This window comes from Mobula hypostoma, chromosome 22, assembly GCF_963921235.1.
Source record: "Mobula hypostoma chromosome 22, sMobHyp1.1, whole genome shotgun sequence".
Taxonomy (NCBI): Eukaryota; Metazoa; Chordata; class Chondrichthyes; order Myliobatiformes; family Myliobatidae; genus Mobula; species Mobula hypostoma.
The window spans coordinates 26968294-26986939 of record NC_086118.1 but is presented as its reverse complement, the minus strand read 5'-3'; the positions used below and the strand labels follow the sequence as shown (position 1 = coordinate 26986939).

General features: G+C 38.6%; 1 protein-coding gene across 2 annotated transcripts in view; it reads right to left on the bottom strand.

Moving 5' to 3' along the window:
* Positions 1 to 18646, bottom strand: part of uts2r2 (urotensin-2 receptor 2) — a 111263-nt gene that overhangs the window by 45903 nt on the left and 46714 nt on the right. For both annotated transcript variants that reach the window (XM_063074333.1, XM_063074334.1), the window contains exons 4-6: positions 12093 to 12135; positions 3712 to 3776; positions 2177 to 2233 (exon numbers count right to left, since the gene is read on the bottom strand). In XM_063074333.1, the coding sequence (XP_062930403.1) occupies positions 2177 to 2233; positions 3712 to 3776; positions 12093 to 12135 (165 nt within the window). The remainder of the gene's footprint in view (positions 1 to 2176; positions 2234 to 3711; positions 3777 to 12092; positions 12136 to 18646) is intronic.

Genomic DNA, 18646 nt, shown 5'->3' with positions numbered 1-18646 from the left:
AGAACTGGTCATAGGATTCGACCCAGTGGTGGACCGTGATTCGATGGAGCAAGGCATCGATTTCAACTGCAGATGGGTGAATATGTATGACTTTTGGAAGAGTTGAGCTCCAACTTGTGCACATGTGACTGTTTAATTATAATGGGCCCTTTTTGTTTTTTTTTCTTTACTAACCCTTTAGTTAAGTTAAGATTCACAAATATAATTCTTCTAATCGTATGCAGTGTGCTGTCTGTTATTTCTTGGCACTGAATTTTAACAGGGTAGCAAATTACACAGCATCCACACAATCTCACGGGTCTGGCAGGATTGGAGTGTGTACTCCCTAGACTTATGCAGCCAAGGAAACCAGGGAGCTTTCATATATAGTAATTATTATCTCTCTTAATTATTTAATGCTTTATGAATAGCCTTTAAATCCAGCCAACTCTTAGATATTTAAAAGTAATTAAAGGTCCTTGGGCAGTAACTCAGCTTAGTCATAGTCCTAGTCATATGTACTACAGCACAGAAACATGTGCTTCAGCCCATTTAGTCTGCCCTGAACTATTGTTCTGCCTAGACCCACCAACCTGCACCTACACCATACCGCTCCCATCCATGTACTTATCCAAACTTCTCTTTAATATTGAAATTGAACCTGCTTTCACCACTTTCGCTTGCAGCTCATTCCACACTTTCTGGAAGGCGATTAAATACATTGCATGTCATTACTTCGAAGCCAAAGCTGGGAACTCATTTTAATTCTGGTCAGTATCATAGCACCTGAAATAATTTATACTCAGATTCTAAATTGCACATTCAGATGTGTTTATAAATCACCAAACCATTAGCTTCTGGTAGCCAGGTAGAGAGTTCATCTTTGACATAAATCCACACATATTTTGCAGTACCTTATTTCATTACACAGGGTAACACATCCTAACAAAATTCTTCATGGGAAAGGAACAACCAAGGTCAGGAGCTTCATCAACACTACAAAATCAGCACTGCAGTATATCTGAGATATACTGTACGTTGGACTTTAAATTTACTGATGTTCATGCGGAATCATCGTTGCTCTTAGAAGAGCATGTATGTGTTTGTTCCTAACCTCCACATGTTACCAGAGGAGCCAATAATCCTTGTCCTCCCATTTCACCACCAACACCAACCATTGTCCCAGAATAATCATCAATCAATAACATCAACATTCTGAATATTTTTCAATAGTGTAGATTGTTTTATGTGTATAATAAATTTGTCTCTGAAACCCAATAAAGTTGATCTTTGCTACACTGATCAGAACAAATAATCTTTTACAGATGTTATTACTATTACATTGTCATAAATGTTTAAAAATGGTTTAAATAAATGTCCGATTATGATGCAGTCTCTTGTAATTACAAAACAAAAATTTCCAAGCATATCCTTTATGGAATCATTGATCTGATAACTTAAATATAAATAGATTTCATGAAAGCATTCGTTCAGTTAATTCCTCATAGAAAGGATAGCAGAATTTGAAAAAAAGAGTGGGGAATAAAAGAGCTGGTGCTAGGCTTGAGATTTCAGCATTTACTGTGGAAAGAGAAATGTTTTACTTTTTGGTGCTGGTAACTGAGAATAAGCTAAAATAGGAATCTCTGCAATTGTAATGATTTGAACAGTGTTGAGGCAGAAACACAAACTAGCAAATAGCTAGTGCATCACAGAGTAAAATACAAAACACATCACAATGGCATTGATAAAACAAATTGAAAATAAATGTTGAAGGCATAAGGAATGATGAATGGGCCTGAGATTGCCAATCGGACTCACCACCTTGTGTGCTATGCCACTTGTGTGCTATGACAGAAGTGATTGATCAATATTTAAAGCCATTCCGTTTCTTTGTCTCCTAGATTTGAAAGTGTAAACAATCAAATAAAGGCACAGATTGACTCCAATACCCATTGAAAATTTGAAGTTTCAGCTGTTGGAAGCATCACTAATATTTTGTCCTACAGTTAATAAAAAGCCCTTACAATCTTCCTTAAGACCTAGAGGAAAACAATAGACCCAGAGACGTACACAACACCACAGGAAAGGAAAGGCAGGAAAGGAGAGAAGAAACATATTTCAAAGTTCAGCAACAGTCACCATATATGTAGCTATTCTTACATTAATAAATTATCGGAATACATGATAGGAGTACCTGTATAATGCGAAGTCTTCTTCATCAAATAAATCTTTTATTTGCTCGCCAAAGTACCTATAAAAGTATTTTTTAATTAACAGCATGCAATGTTCTCAGTTTAATCTTCATTTACAATTATTCCAACATGTGCACACTGTAAAGTTTCAATTCATGTAGAAATTCAAAGCTCTTTATCTGAAGATTACATAAAAATAAAACCATTTCAAGTAGATCGATAAAAAAAGGGCTATGTTGTCTGCAGCTTGGCCCATGTCCAAAGAATAAACATGCAAGTTGCATAACAATCACAAAATGCAGTCTCACATGAGATTGGAACTCACGCTAAAGTAATCATGGCAGAAAATATACTGGCTAGCAATGCCTGATCTAGCTGATTGAGAGATACCAGCAAGCTGTTAGAGACATTAGCATAGTGCCAGCTGAAGAATACCTATAAAAGCTAAATTTAATATTTACAGAAAGGATGGTGCTTCCTAAAGTTACCACTATTGATAGCAATAAAAGTAAAATCCAGTAAAACTACACTGAATAATTCCAGACAGTCAGTTTACTGGAGAGCAGACAGATGTGTCACCATATTCTTTTCCAGCTGGTTGACCTGCTCATGCTCTGCTAGATGACCCCGGACACAAAGCAAGTAGCTTGTGCACAAGCCTCAAAATCACCAGGTGCAGCCAGACCAGTCGCTGCAGGGAACTGTAGCTTTAAACAAGGAGAAGTAACTAAAATGTACAAACATAGCGAGAAGTAATATCACCTATTAGTAGCTTGTGATCTCCTTAACTAGCGTGAATACAGGAGCTCACAGCTCCAGTAGCCTGGGATAAATCCCAGCCTCTAGTGCTGTCAGAATGGAGGTGACACATTCTCCCAGTGACCAATTGATTTTTCCCCAGACATTCCAGTTGTCACCCTCCCCTCCCAAAGACACAAGGACTGGTAAGTTAAATTAACTACTGAAATTACCTCTGGTATCAGAGGCTCAAGGGAGAATTGGTGGAGCTCGGGACAGTTGATGAGGAAATAGTATACTGGGAAATAAGTGGGGAATTGGAATTGACGGGAATGCTCCAAGAGCTGATATCGTCTTGATGAGTCAAACGACCACGTGACGAAATATGATAAAAATATGAATTCTCCATGGTGTCAAGAGGGGACATACGCTGAAGCGTGGAGCTCCAAAGTAGTAATGTTCAAGTCTAAATTACTGACTGTCACCGTGAACTATATACTAACGATTAAGTCTTTCTATGCCTGAATGCTTTTACACAGATGCAGCTGGATTTTAAGGATGTTTATGAGTGAATTAAAATGACATGCAAACAGAATAAAAGTCACTTTACACATAATCCACATGCCAAAGGTGGAGAAAGGAAATAAAAAGCATTGGTTTGCCCTCCAGGTCATTAACCAATTAAATCTGCTACAATATGATAAGGATTCTCTGTGAGGTACAGCATCCAGCTTGAAAGACCGGCACCTTGAAACCCTCATGAATAACTGAGGCAAACAATCATCTTACCACATCTTACCTATAGATATTGACAAACTGTTTCCCCATTGACAGAGCTCCAGAATGCAAATCAAGAATGGAGGCCTAGGAAATAGAGAGACCAATGTAACAATTCCCACATGCAGTACAACACTTGTCCCTTTAAAAAATTGTCATTTTCAGGAAATTTAGAGAAAAAAAATGTTTTGCAGTCTCTAAAGCTTTGATTATCATCTAACTGCTCAATATTTTAAATAATCCTACAAAAGTATTAAACTTCGAGAAAGCTGCTCACTTTAACACATATAAAAATGTCAAGTATTTTATTTTTCCTGATAAATTGAAGTTAGTGATCCACATTATTATTAATATAAACAATAAGTCAAAATTGGGCGGTAATGAATCCAAGAACACGGATAAAAACTGCTGTAAGCACTCAGCAGATCTGGAGAGAATGCAATAATTTAACATTTTGAGGTCAAGGCCACTCAGGTTTTTTGCCCATTTTTCATGTAACTGCTCAGGGAGCACAATTAGAAGTTATCCTCAGAGGATCTTTGTGCTATACAACTTTGGGGTAAATCATGAGTTTACTCAAGCCTAAAACTCACTGATTTGGAAAGGGAACTTCAGTGTGAGATACAAACTTCTTGCTTCACTAGACAGAGAAAAATAATTTCAATACTACTGAAATGTTTCGAATGTTGAAAGGCATGGACAGAGTGGATGTGGTAAAGTTGTTTCCCATGGTGGGGGAGTCTAGTACGAGAGGGCATGACTTAAGGATTGAAGGGCGCCCATTCAGAACAGAGATGCGAAGAAATTTTTTTAGCCAGAGGGTGGTGAATCTGTGGAATTTGTTGCCACGGCGGTAGTGGAGGTCAAATGTATTTAAGGCAGAGATTGATAGCTATCTGTAAACACAAAATAATCTGCAGATGCTGGGATCAAAGCAACACTCACAACATGCTGGAGGAACTCAGCAGGTCGGGCAGCATCTGTGGAAATGATGAGTCAACATTTCAGGCTGGAACCCTTCATTAGGACACTAGAGGGAAGGGGCAGAGGCCCTATAAAGAAGGAGGGGGAGGGTGGTAGGTTCCAGGTGAAAAACCAGTAAGGGGAAAGACAAAGGGGTGGGGGAGGGGAAGCAGGAAGGTGAGAGGCAGGAAAGGTGAAGAAAGAATAGGGGAGAACACAATGGGTAGTAGAAGGAGGTGGAACCATGAGGGAGGTGATAGGCACTCATTATTTCCACGGATGCTGCCTGACCTGCTGAGTTCCTCCAGCGTGTTGATAGCTATCTGAGTAGCCAGGGCATCAACAGTAATGGTGAGAAGGCAGGGGAGTGGGACTAAATGGGAGAATGGATCAGCTCATGATAAAATGGCAGAGCAGACTTGATGGGCCAAATGGCTGACTTCTGCTCCTTTGTCTTATGGTCTTATGGAAATGGGCAGAGGCTTCAATCCACTCCATCAGATTGCTGAGAATTGACTTATCCCTCTCCAAGCTGTCACATCTACCAATCAACACTATCACAACAGCAAAACAGAACAATTGGTTCCATGTGCTCATCACAGCTTCCGATACTTTGCTGATGTAGAATTGGCTGTTGCATGGTTTACTTGCCACTGAATAATGTTTACAGTCTTGTAAATTTATTTGGTATATTCCTGAACGATGTTGTCACTGATGAATGGAATGGTCCAATGGATTATAGCTCCTATTGGCAAGAATCAACGCCCAGAGGAAAGCAAGCAAGCAAACTAATCACCATCATAAAACCTACCCAATTTCAATGCTCACTTTTGTGAGATATTCACCTAATCTAACTTCATGTATTTATTCCATATGTGGCCTGAGTTCTAACATTTCAATTTATTTAGTAGAGTATGAGTTAAGAAATGGACAGCAATTAGTTTTGAAAGGTTGGTTATGATACCTCCAGGTGAATTTCAAACTGCACAGTAAAACTGTTAGCCCGTAGGACTAAACAGTCTTGCTTGCTTTGCCCGAGTCGCTGAAGTATCATGTGGGGTACAAGCTTGACATTTTACCAGAGACATGTCTCAACATTATGTAATCACTTTTAAGAACTTCATCAACTGTAACTGGTGTTCATGAGGTCAGAGAACAATGCAGAAGAACAGTAGTTATTTCCCTTGACTGAACTCAGTTAACTTTAAGAATCAGATCCTTTCTTTGTCAGATTATTAGCTGTAATGTGGGAGGAGTGCGTGGGTTGGGGGGAGGAGACAGCAACAGGTAAGGTGAAGGGGGCAAGCGGTGTCAAGAGAAAAAAAGAAAAGGGATAGACGGAGTGGTTACCAGAAGCTGGAGAAATCGATTTTCATGCTGTCAGTTTGGAGACTAGCATGGAGGAATCTGAAGATCTGTTCCTTTAATCTGAAGCTAGCCACAATTTAGCAGCGGAGCAGACCATGCACAAATATGTTGGTATGAGAATAAGAAGTGATATTAAAATGGCTGGTCACTGGAAGGTGCCGGCTGGTTCCATCTTCTCCTTCAGCCCTTTCTCACTTCCACCTATCAGCTTCCAAATTCTTCTATTGATCCCACTCTCTTTCCTCCCTCACCTGCCTATTAAACCCCACTCTCCTGAAACCACCTATCACCTGCCAGCTTTTGCTCCATCCTCCCCCCTCATCTTTGCCCTCTTCCTTTCCTGTGCTGATGGCCTAAAACGTCAACTGTCTATTTCCCTCCATGGATGCTGCCTGACCCGACCTGTTAACCTCCTCCAGTTCTTTTGTGTTGTTCCAGATTCCCAGCATCTACATCTTGCATTACAAAAAGCAATGGCCTGTTTGGGAATTTAGTGTTGTACTGGTTCGAGAATAGGTTTTTTTGCAATGGTAATGTACACTGAAGCCAATGTTTGCTCTAACCTAACAGTGATGGCACAAAATCACAGTACCAACAGATGGCTGCATCAGAGAAGATTGCATGAAATTTGGCAGTATGATTTAGTTGGTTTGCTGTAGTTTAATCCTTAAGAATGGAACCAGGGGTCTTTATGAAACTCAGCTGTCTTATAGAGCTACTTAAGGCCTAGTTACAAGTTATGGTTTAAATTCCATAAAGCAATGGAAAAACAGAGCTTCACCAATCTGTCAGGTATAATGATTCAATCACATCAATACTGTCTTCTCATAAAATATTCAGAAAAAGGATATAGTAATGTTGCAGAGTATTGAGAAATTTAGTCTAAGTACAACATTTAAAAAGCGTTATAGAAATTCTTTAATTTTGAGACTTTCGCCTAGATAACAGTACAGCGCAGTACAGGCCCATGGCCCACGATGCTGTGTTGACCTTTTAACCCACAGATTAGTCTATTTCTTCCTACATAGCTCTCCATTTTCCTTTCATCTATGTGCCTATTTAACAGTCTCTTAAATGCTCCTATTGTATCTGCCTCGACCACCATCCCTGGCAGCACGTCCATGCATCTACCATTCTTTGTGTAAAAAAAACTACCTTTGACATCCCTTTCTACACTGTCCACCTCTTAAGATGTCTTAAAAGCCAACATGAAGAAATGTAACATCGACATCAACAGTTGGGAAACCAATGCCAAGGACCAGAAACTCTGGCAAGCCATCATCCAAAAAGGAACAGCAACTTTCGAAGCCAACAGATGTGAAGAATTAGAAGAAAAGAGAAGAAAATGGAAAGAGAGGCGCAACAACCCAAAACCCAATCTGCCACCTGGAACTACCTGTCCTGAATGCGGACGAACTTTCAAAGCCAAGATTGGACTCATAGCCACTTGAGAGCCCATAAATAAATCAACAGAACGAAGACCATCATCCTTGACTTCGAGGGATAGCCACAACGACGACTTTCCACCACACACCTTAATTATGCCTCTTCATTTTACCCACTTCTCTGAGAAAAAGTTTCTGGCAATCTACCCAATCTATGCCTTTTATCATCTTCTACACCTCTGTCAAGTCATCTCTCAACCTTTACTCCAAAGGGAAAAGCCCTAGTGATATACTCTTTACATGAGCATAAAACTATTTTTTACTCTACCAAATGAGTCCTTCCAATTTGAAAAATTTTACTTATTTAAATGTTTTCTATAAACATCATCATTATCATGTGCCGTGTCGTGTAATGTAGATGATCATAGTCTCATGACCATGATTGTTCTTAGCAAGTTTTTCTGCAGAAATGGTTTGCCAGTGCCTTCTTCTGGGCAGTGTCTTTGCATGATGGGAGAACCCCAGCCATTATCAATCCTCTTCAAAGATCGTCTGCCTAGTGTCAGTGGTCACAAAAGCGGGACATAGAATATGCATCATCTACTCATACGACCATCCACCACCTGCGCCCATGGCTTCATGTGACCCTGATCGGGAGGCTAAGCAGGTGTTACACCTTGTCCAAGGGTGACCTGCAGGTGTGGAGGAAAGGAGCGTTTTGCACCTCCTTTGGTAGAGACGTATCTCCACCTCGCCACCCATCTAGAAATATATCAATTGTATTTCCCCATGACTACCCTTCTATGTTTCACAACAAATTAAGGGAATGCCACAAGTATAGTTAGTCCTTTCAATATTATACAAATGTATCAATCATAGAATCTGTCATGACATCTTGGTACTTAACCGCCATGTCCAATAAAGATACAATGGATGAGAAGGAGACAGACAGCGATTAATTAATTTAAACTGTAATTTAACATGATTACAGTAATACAAACCTGGCTGAACTAGGAGACATAAATCAAGCGCACTTCAAGTAATTAAGTGCATAATTATACTATTAATCTTTGACAATTAAAATGACCTAATCTTCAAGTCATTAAGGCTATTTGATATAAACACAAAAGAAAAATCAAACCGAGATGTAATAAAATGCAAACAAAAAAAAGTTGGAATTTTCAAAAGGAAATTAAGTAAAGAGAAAGGATTAGTAGATAAATTACAATTATCAATGAAAGAATGAAATATCTTTTGATTTTCAGGCAGAATGAATTATAGAGGCATGTTGCAATAGCAAGTCAGATACAATGAACCTTAAGGTCTGATTTAATGTTATCACAAGTCATATGCTGCAGCAATTAGTATTTTCTTGTGCCCTTAATAAAATTAAGATTTTAAACAACTAGAAGCTGCAGGAAAATGGTGTTGTAGAACAACAAAATAACTCCCAACGGCAATCAATTTGAGTGGAGTTTCATGAGCAAGTTGGCAAGGATATGTACATTACAACAATCTTCAGGTCTGCCCTTTTACTTGTTAAATCTAAACTTACAAGTATCTATACCCCATTCTCCAATAATTTAAAGCCAATGAAGGCAAACAAGAAAAAGCTTTTAATACAAGTGATTAAATACACTGAGATATAAAAATTATACTGTAAATCAGCAGAACAATCAAAGATTGATTCTGCCCTGTAATGTAGAACTATTTTAAAGTCTATCTGAATTGCCTGTAAAAGGCTATACGGATACTCCCATTGATTATTTGTGACATTTTAAATACCAGAATCCCAGGCAAATATTTTTCAGAGAATATAATATCGCAAATTCATGGTACAGGTTGTTCTGTTATAAAGATAGCTTATCCAGGAGTCTGAACCCACCACAGCAGCTGGAGAATTTAAGAAAAATTAATATGTAATAAGAAACCAATAACCAGATAATGTTAAAACCAATCTGGTACATTAATGTACTTCAGTGATCAAATATGCAACACCCTTCCCATCTTTACTCTCATGGTCTGATTATGTGTGACTCAAGACCCATCAATGTGGTTAACGCTTAACATGCCTTTTGATTCAGTACTAATTCAAAATGTCGATGATGTCCACATCCCATGAAAAGATAAAAAAAACACACCACGGAATTAATTTCATGTTTGCATTGTCAATAATGAATGAGTGATGAAGAAATTCAAAGCAGGTTCAAATAATCCACTTCAACCATTTAACCAAGCCTCAGTTTAAAAGGGTTGAGGGGGTTATGGAGAGGTTCTTCTGCTTGGAAGCCCAATAGTGTATGGTGCATGGGAACAGTCTCTGCTTCCTAGACTAATCCCATAATACGTACTCCATCTTTATTCAACCCTCATTTCCTACACTATAGGCAAAATTTATAGCGGCTAAATAATCTTCCACTCTGTGCATCTTTTCAGGAAACCCATGACACTGCAGAACTGAGCCACACTGAAGTAGAAATAAAAGGTCTGTATTCAACGCAGTAGATCTTCTGGAGAGAATCTAACTTTCTTCACGCTACATGATATTTTATACTTTTTAAACACAAAGACAAGAATAAAATGATTAAGCAGCACACACAAAATGCTGGAGGAAACTAAGGGTCTTGGTACAAAAACGTTGACACGTTCATTTGTATAGATGCTGCCTGACCTGCTGTTTTCCTCCAGGAATTTGTATGTATTGCTTTGGAAGTTCCAGCATCTACAGAATTTATAATCTGCATAATACTGTATTAATAAAGGATTAACTGTGGTTTTGATGGCTATAATCACCTATCTATCTTTAACTTTGAGTGTAGAAAGGTAACTAGCAAAGCCCATAGGAATATCCAACAGCTGGAGGCTGGTCCAAGAGCTTCTGAGGATAGACACCCAAAATATACCTCGTTTGTTACAGTATTGAGGGTTGGCTCCCTGAATATACGAAAAGTCCAAATATAAAGTGACAAAACAGATGTGTCTTGAACTGTGTATTAGATAGCAGGGATACACCCTTTACAATGAGTCAATGCAGAAGACAGCCACTTTATATCTTCCCTGAGGTTATCATGAAGTTTTAAATGACTACAAATTAACAGGAACATTTGTCTATCATCTTCCCCTGCATAGTTTCTATGGCGCAGAATCTCAAGGTCCTACATCCAATGATTGGTTTGGCTGGCCTTAAAGTATCAGTTGCAGTTAAACTGTGGACAGGAACAAGAGAAAATTGGCAGATGCTGGAAATCCAAAGCAACACACACAAAATGCTGGAGGAGTTCAGCAGGTCAGGTAGCATCTATAGAAAAGAGTAAACTGTCGGTGTTGCAGGACAAAACCCTTCATCAGTATTGGAGTTTGCTCTTTTCCATAGATACTGCCTGGCCTGCTAAATTATGAACAGCTTTTACTTCCTCCCCAACTTGATGGTATGAATATTGATTTCTCCTTCTGGTAAAAAAAAAATTCCCTCCCACTTCCCTCTTCCCCACTTTAGCCTTTTACCTCTTCTCCCCTGCCTATCCTTCCCCTTCTTCTTCACTTTCTCCTATGGTCCATTTTCCTCTCCTATCAGATTACTACTTCTCCCTTGACCTTCGACCTTCCCCACGCACCTGGCTTCACCTGTCACTTTCTAGCTATCCTCCTTCCCCTCCCCCCCACCTTTTTATGCTGGTGTCTTCCCCCTTCCATTTAACTCTTGAAGAAGGGCCTCGGCCCGAAACATCAACTATTTATTCATTTCCATAGATGCTACCTGTCCTACTGAGTTCCTCCAGCATTTTGTGTGTGTTGCTTCTCGTTTTAATTAATACCTGCTAGCCATAGTTTCTTACTGCCAAAATAATCCCTCGGGGTAGCAGTATTGAACCCAGATCACTGGCAGGGGAGGTGGGGGATGTTGAGAGGAGCAGCTCTACTAGCTGCATCATTATGCCATCCTATTTGACTTGTCCAGGTTGGGGAGTGCAGTCCCACTGCCTTCAGTATAGAGTCATTTAAATCAAAATTACTTTCTCTTGCTCCTTATACTGGTATATCCATTGGGAATGTCTGTAGTTAAAGAACTATGGGAACAATCTTTCAAGAGAGTAACTGAATGGTCTTCCTCAATTTCATGCCTTTACTGTGGTAAAACTCCTAAAGACACTTATCAAATTAAATTTACAGCAAATTGCTTTAGATGACCAGTATTTCATAGGCATCTTGAATGAGGGAAGATAAAGAGGCTTAGAGAGAGGATTACAGAGTTTGGAGTCTAGTTGAAGCACAGAACAACCATCCATTAAAATGGATAACTGGCTGGAGGCTCTTCAGATCGACTTGTTCAGAAGACAGAAACATCAAACAGCTACTCAGGATCTAGATGCAGATTAGCCAGTATTCAAAATAATGGGATAGATTGTGTCAAAGGTGAATATGCTAATGGACAAAAAGATAGCGAGTCAATGGGGAGGGGGTGTTCACAAAAAGAACACTGTGATAAAGAACCAGTTTATAACCCAAAAATCACTGTTTCTTATTTGTCCATTGTGATTATAGGATTAGAAACATACAAGAACCTTGAATGATGCATCAAAATAGAAAATATTTTTCAGCAGGGATCACAGAAGAAAAAACCCTTTCAGCATTTAGCAGTGTATTTTTTTGGAAAAAGCTTGCTATCTAAATATAAAAGTTCACTTACCCCACCATCCGATCCACCCAGAGACAACCCTCTCTTTGCTATACTGTGAATAAAAAGCAAGTTTTGTGACCACGTAGCACTTTGAAACCTGGAAGAAATCATTTAGATGTGCACTTGAACTATAATGATTCACTTTGATTTGGCACTACCTCAGCTTGTTTTTTTATAAAAATCAACCAAGGCATGATATTGCATGAATGAATGTGGTACAAAACATCCAACAGTGAAAATATTGACCCAGAGAGTCAATAAACAAAACACATTCTCAGCAAGACATGTTCAGAATCAGAATGTCCTAAATTGAAAGAGGAAAAAAGTAAATTTCATTATTATCATTCCCTAGAGAGCAAGAATATGATTCTATCATCTTGTTACCCACTTAAAACAAACCTCAGCGGTATACAGTACTGTACTTGTGGACTCCCAGCCTTCGTCTCCAGGGGTGCACCGGGGATCCTTGGCCTTCCACAGAAATGCATCACATGTTATTTGTTAGGCCACATCCCCACTTCAGTCCAACTGACATTTAACTTGACTCCCACAGAGGCTTTTAGAAAAGTTCCAAATTTTAATAAGGTTAAGAAAATTAATCCAAGAATGGGTTTTTTTCTCTAACATTTATACTGCAACTGAGATTTTAAGACTTTGTTACAAATATCACAAATCAGCTTAAAAAAATTTAGAGTGTTGCAGATGGATCAGTAACAAACATCTCTACAATGCGTCATTGTAAGGCTAAGTGGTAAATTAGATGTTTATGGGTAGGAAGGTACCCTATTGATCCCAAAGGAAATTACAGTGTCACAGTAGCATTACAAGTGCACAGATATACAAACATTAGCAGAGAGGTAAAAATAAAAAGTAAGTTACCTCAAACAGTCTAACAGGAGGGGGTCATCACTTCCCCAATTATAGGTTGACTCATTATGGAGGCTAATGGCAGAAGGTAAGAATGACCTCATATAGTGCTCTTTGGAGCAACATGGTTGTCTTAGTCTATTACTAAAAGTGCCCCTCTGTTCAGCCAAGGTGGTACGCAGAGGGTGAGAAATATTGTCCAGAAATGCTAAGCTTTTAAGTAGGGTGCTTTGTTTTACCACGGCCTCCGGAATGCCCTGAAGCCAAGGTATGGTCACCCTGATGCTGTAAATGGTTCCTTTCTGGAATCTGAGTCAAGAGTTTTAGGAAGTAACAGATGAAGGTTTCCACGTTCAAATGTGCACCATTGTATTTCCCCCAAGTAACTCCAGGTCCATAGTGTTTCTATCAACCAGAAATCATAAAGTCATTATTCCAAATGAGGTGTAAATCACCAAAGAAACAAACTTGCTTTTAAATATTGAGCTGAGATTACCACCTAGTTTTCAGGTTCATAATCCATCAAGTTTTATGCTTTGCTATCTGATCACAGAACAGATAAGAATAATTTGAAATGGATTAAATTTATCAGGACAATACTTCTACCCTCCTTGTAAATAATTTGACTGGATGCCAAGCAAATTTATTATCAGTTATTGGGATCAGTTCAAATTAGCCTCCAAAATACTCTCATAGAAAATTTAATTTCTAGGCATATCTTCCCTCGTTCTAAATGCACAGTTCACCCTGTGATCACCACCAACTCTTTTTTCATCTAAATCAACCTCTCACTTTCTCAGAACATTGTTGTTTTCAATTATTAGAGATGCAATGCCTCCTTGTCTTTACCTACAATATGTTCCCACTATCCAGTAACCCAAAAAGTCATTTCATATGAAGCAGCAATTTACTTGCAGTTCTTCCACCTTAGCGCATAATATTCAGTGCTCATACACTGGAGAAACATAACACAGATTAGATGACCGCTTTGCAACATCTCCATTCTATTGCAATGATGATTCTAAGCTTCCAATTTGCTCTTATTTTAATTCTCCATCTACTCCCACTCTGAAGTCTCTGTTCAAAGGTTCATTTATTACCAAAGTATACAACTCTGAAATTCTTCTTCTCCAGATAGCCATAAAACCAAGAAAGCAAAGAATAGCAGCACAATCATCAATCCTCAAATCCCTCCTCTCTGCACAAAAAAATTTAAAAAAACAGATGCCCTTCCCCTGCACACAAAAAACAAGAAAGATCGGGCGAAACACACACAGAATATAAAAACCTATAAAACTGAGAAAAGTTCATAGTACAAGTCTACATCCAAACCGCAGAAAAGTTGGGTAACCTTCTGCAGGCACAGTGGGGGCCTTGCCCTCTCCGGCAGCAGAGCGTTCCCACCAGCGATCAAAAGGCAGGCAACCGGTGCTCACCTTCCACATTCACCTCAAGGTTTCAATCTCCCTTGGCACTTTAATTGGCAAACAATGGAAGCTTTAACCAGCAAAATCAAATTGAACATCAGATAGTGCCCCGTCCCACAGTGTTCTCGCCACAAAGTTCGCACACGCTGCCTCTGCCTCCAGGAATCCTCTCAGAGACCGCGGAGTGCTGAAACACCCAAATGATATCCAAACTACAAATCACAGGCTCCAATCAGTTCCAGAATCACATTTAAGACAAAAAAAAAGTATAAGACATTAAAGAAGTGAAATGTATGGTTTCATAATCTACCCAGAAGATGTTGACCGTGGGAGCATTGTACACGGGTGCCACCTTGACCGGAAGAGTCAAATGTCACTGGCCTTCTGCAAACTTGGAATCAGAATCAGATTCATTTTCAGTGACATATGCCATGAAATTTGTTTATCTGCGGCAGCAGTAGTGTGCAATACATAAAAGTTATCATAAATTACAAGAATATATAAAAATTACTGTAAATTACAATAACTGAATAACGTTTTTAAAAATGAAAAGTAAATAAATTGTGCAAAAAGAGAGCAAAATACGGAGGTAATTCCAAAAGCTGGTGACAAAGGGGAAGAATGTTCCTACAACGTTGAGGGTGCATCACCAGGCAGTTATACCTCCTTACTGTTGGTAGTAATGAGAAGAAGGCATGTCCTGTATGGTGAGGATCCTTACAAATGGATGCTGCATTCCTGAGGCATCACTTTTGGAAGATATCCTCAACAGTGGGGAAGCTAGTGCCCATGATGGATCTGGTTGAGCTTACAACCCGCTGAAGCTTTTTCTGATTGTGTGCATCGGTACCTCCACAGCCGGCGGTGATGCAACCAGTCAGAATGCCCTCCACAGTACATCATGCTATTCATGCTACTGTCTTTGTTGAAATACCAAATCTCCTCAAACCCCTGATGAACTATAGCCGCTGGTGTGCATTCTTCATAATTTTATCAATATGTTGCACCCAGGACAGATCTTCAGAGATGTTCACACCCAGGAACTTGAAGCTGCTCACCGTTTCCACTGCAGATCCCTTGTTGAGAACTGCTGGATGTTTTAATTTCGTTGTTCTGAAGTCCACAAGCAACTACTTGACCTTACTTACGTCAAGTGCAAGGTTGTTGTGACACCACTGGGTGATAGCACTGAACTAGTCAATCTATCTCACTCTTGTACACCTTTTCATCCATCATCTAAGATACTGCCATCAACAGTTGTGTCAATAGAAAATTTATAATTGGAGTTGGAGCTGTGCGTTGGAGTTTTTCCAATAAAATCCAATACAAACTCAAGTTTTCTGTCTAGCACAATGCAGCTTTCAGGAATCAATATTGAATTCAACAGGGTCAAACAATCAGCCTTTTCCATTTGATCTGAGCTGGCCAGCGCTGATGCAGTATCATCCAAATATAATATTAACTTAGTTTCTCTCTATAGATGCCAACTGTTAAGAATTTCAGATTTCCAGCAACAACTCTGTTTTGTATCTGAAGCATTGTTTTTTTTTCCTCTCTCCTTTCTATTTCCTCTCAACTATTTCCCCTCTATTTCAACACCTCTAGATCTATCAGCCATTATTAACAAGTATTCTTTACCCTCTCTTTGATAGCAACATCAGCAAACTGTCCTTTCCCATTCATTACAGTCATTGCATTTGTACTTCCCACCCCTTCCCATTCTCTACAACTTCAATCAGTTTCCTTATTTTTCATGTTCCTATGAAAAAGCAGTGACTGGAGACATTAACACTTGCTTCTTCATTGATGTTGCCTGGCCTGTTGAGTTTTCCAAAAATTTTTAAACAATATGCAAGTTTTGACAACATAAAAGCCAAGGGTTTTGTAAGTCATTAAGTGCAGTGTTCTACTATGAGTGAAAGCAAAAATATTAGCCCGAGAACTGACTACAGAACCCATTTAGTTTATACTAGATATATTCCTTATCTGATACTACCAACAAAACTTTCTGTTCCCTTCAGAAATCCCATTTTTGTTTTCAGATAGGACAAACAATTTTATTACTTTCATAAATTATGCTAATGTTAATACCGACAAATTATTAAACTACAAGAACAGAAACATGTGCAGATTTATTTTATCCAGAAGCTCACGTTAATTGAAATAAAATGTGGTAAAAATAACAACTTCAGGGACAGGGAAATCTGAAAAAAATGGGATAAAAGCTTCAGAAAAAAAATCTTAAACAGGCTCAATCATTGAATAAATCAAATCCCAATGAAGAATTGAAAAATAGTTCTGAATAAATGCCCCTTGCCAAGATTGTTGCTTCGTGATAATTGAACATCCAATTCAGTTTCACTTAAACTAATTTCAACATTTTGCTTAGCATTTTAGGATCATATTCTTTAGCTTAGCTTGTTATTTTTGTACAAGATCTGAACAGCTGGGTACTGTGACAAGCAAGAAGGAGTTACATTAGGAATTTATTAGGAAATAAAACTATTTAATATTCCATCAACACAATTATTGAAGTACCAAACATAAAAGTATCTATATATTTAGTATCACAAACACAAGAAAAATCTGCAGATGATGGAAATCCAAAGCAAAACACGAAATGCAGGAGGAGCTTGGCAGGTCAGGCAACATCTATGGAAATGAATAAACAGTCGACATTTCGGGCTGAGACCCTTCATCAGGACTAGAAAAAAAGACGAGAAGTTACAGCAGGAAGGTGAGGGTGTATATGTGTGTGTGTGTGTGTATTTGATATATATATGATTAGTTGAAGTGAAGTACAAAGTGATCTCTAACGCTGCAAAATTTATTTTCAAGGTAGTCCAGGACATGCAATTATAATGGTCAATTTTGCAAAGTACTAGGATTCTACTTCCACGTGATTATATGAAATTAACAGTGGAGACAAAGTCAAGGCAACTGCCTTCACATAATGCATTGCGAAAAACTGAACCCACATTTGCCTAATATTGTTAACCTTACAAAAAATACATTTATATTCCTCAGCGTAGTTTTATTGAATCCAATGTAAGTAATAAGGTGACAAACATGCAACAACAGCATATATGCTTGAACTGATCCATGAGAATTGCATCAAATAGGTCAGATTACATCACTCATTTGATAATTAAAGAACAAATTTCTACCCCCTTCCTTCTCAGTCCTGAAGAAGGGTCTCGGTCCCAAATGTCGACTGTTTGTTTATTTCTACAGATGCTGCCTGACCTGTTGAGATTCCGCAGCATTTTGTGTGTGTTACTTTGGATCTTCAACATCAGCAGATGTTTTCGTCTTTACATATTTCTTATGTTTCAATTATTTCTGACCATCAATCTTTTGTAGCTGCTGTATGCCAATATTCTCTAAAGATAACCCAAAAGAAACCTTACATGAGTTATTTCATTGCCATTTTAGTTATTCCAGATCTTCAGTTTTATTGCGTCTGAAACCATAAAGCTGCCAACTTCCATCTGATCTACCTGGGAATTCAAACTCCATGGCAAGCATAACATTGGTTGGTACCATTTGAAGGATCGTAACATTGGTTAAATGATGCAACACTGTTTAGCGTGGAAATTGCTCCAGCCTCTCTCTCATCAAGAAGGTTACAAGGACAGTTTCTAAATTTGCCAGTGATACCATATCGCGAGAGCTAGTCAGTATTAACGAGGGTGACTAATTACAGCAGGAATAAACTTAAAGAATGGACAATAAAGGTAAAATGCAAGGTAGTGCATGCTAGTAGAATAAGGGGTCATTTATTACTTGGAAAGTACCAATCCACCAATCAATTAAATTGCTACTATACGTTAGCTAGACTAGAAAAGGAGAACAGACACTATGGTTTAGGTTCCAGTGAAACTGAATTCAAAAGTAGGAAGTTATCTGAATCTGCACCAAACATTGGTTACACCACACTTAGAATTCAGGAGGACTTCAGTTGGCCCCTGAAGTTTGCCCTAAAGTTCAACAAGAGCATGATTGATCTGCCCCAGTACAGTAGATAATTAATTTGACATGCTAATCAGATACAGCACTGTAATTTATGAAGCTGTCAGCACCAGAAGCACTAAGTAAACACTACGGGGTAAGAAATCAAAAAGATAAGACATCTGCTCCAAATGCAGGCAGCTGGTAATTACTAAGCAACATTATTAATTTAATGAAAATACAAGGTCAAACTTTCATATGCAGTATGACCAGAACAGTATCAAATTATGGTTTTAGCTTAGAAAATGATTTAATTCA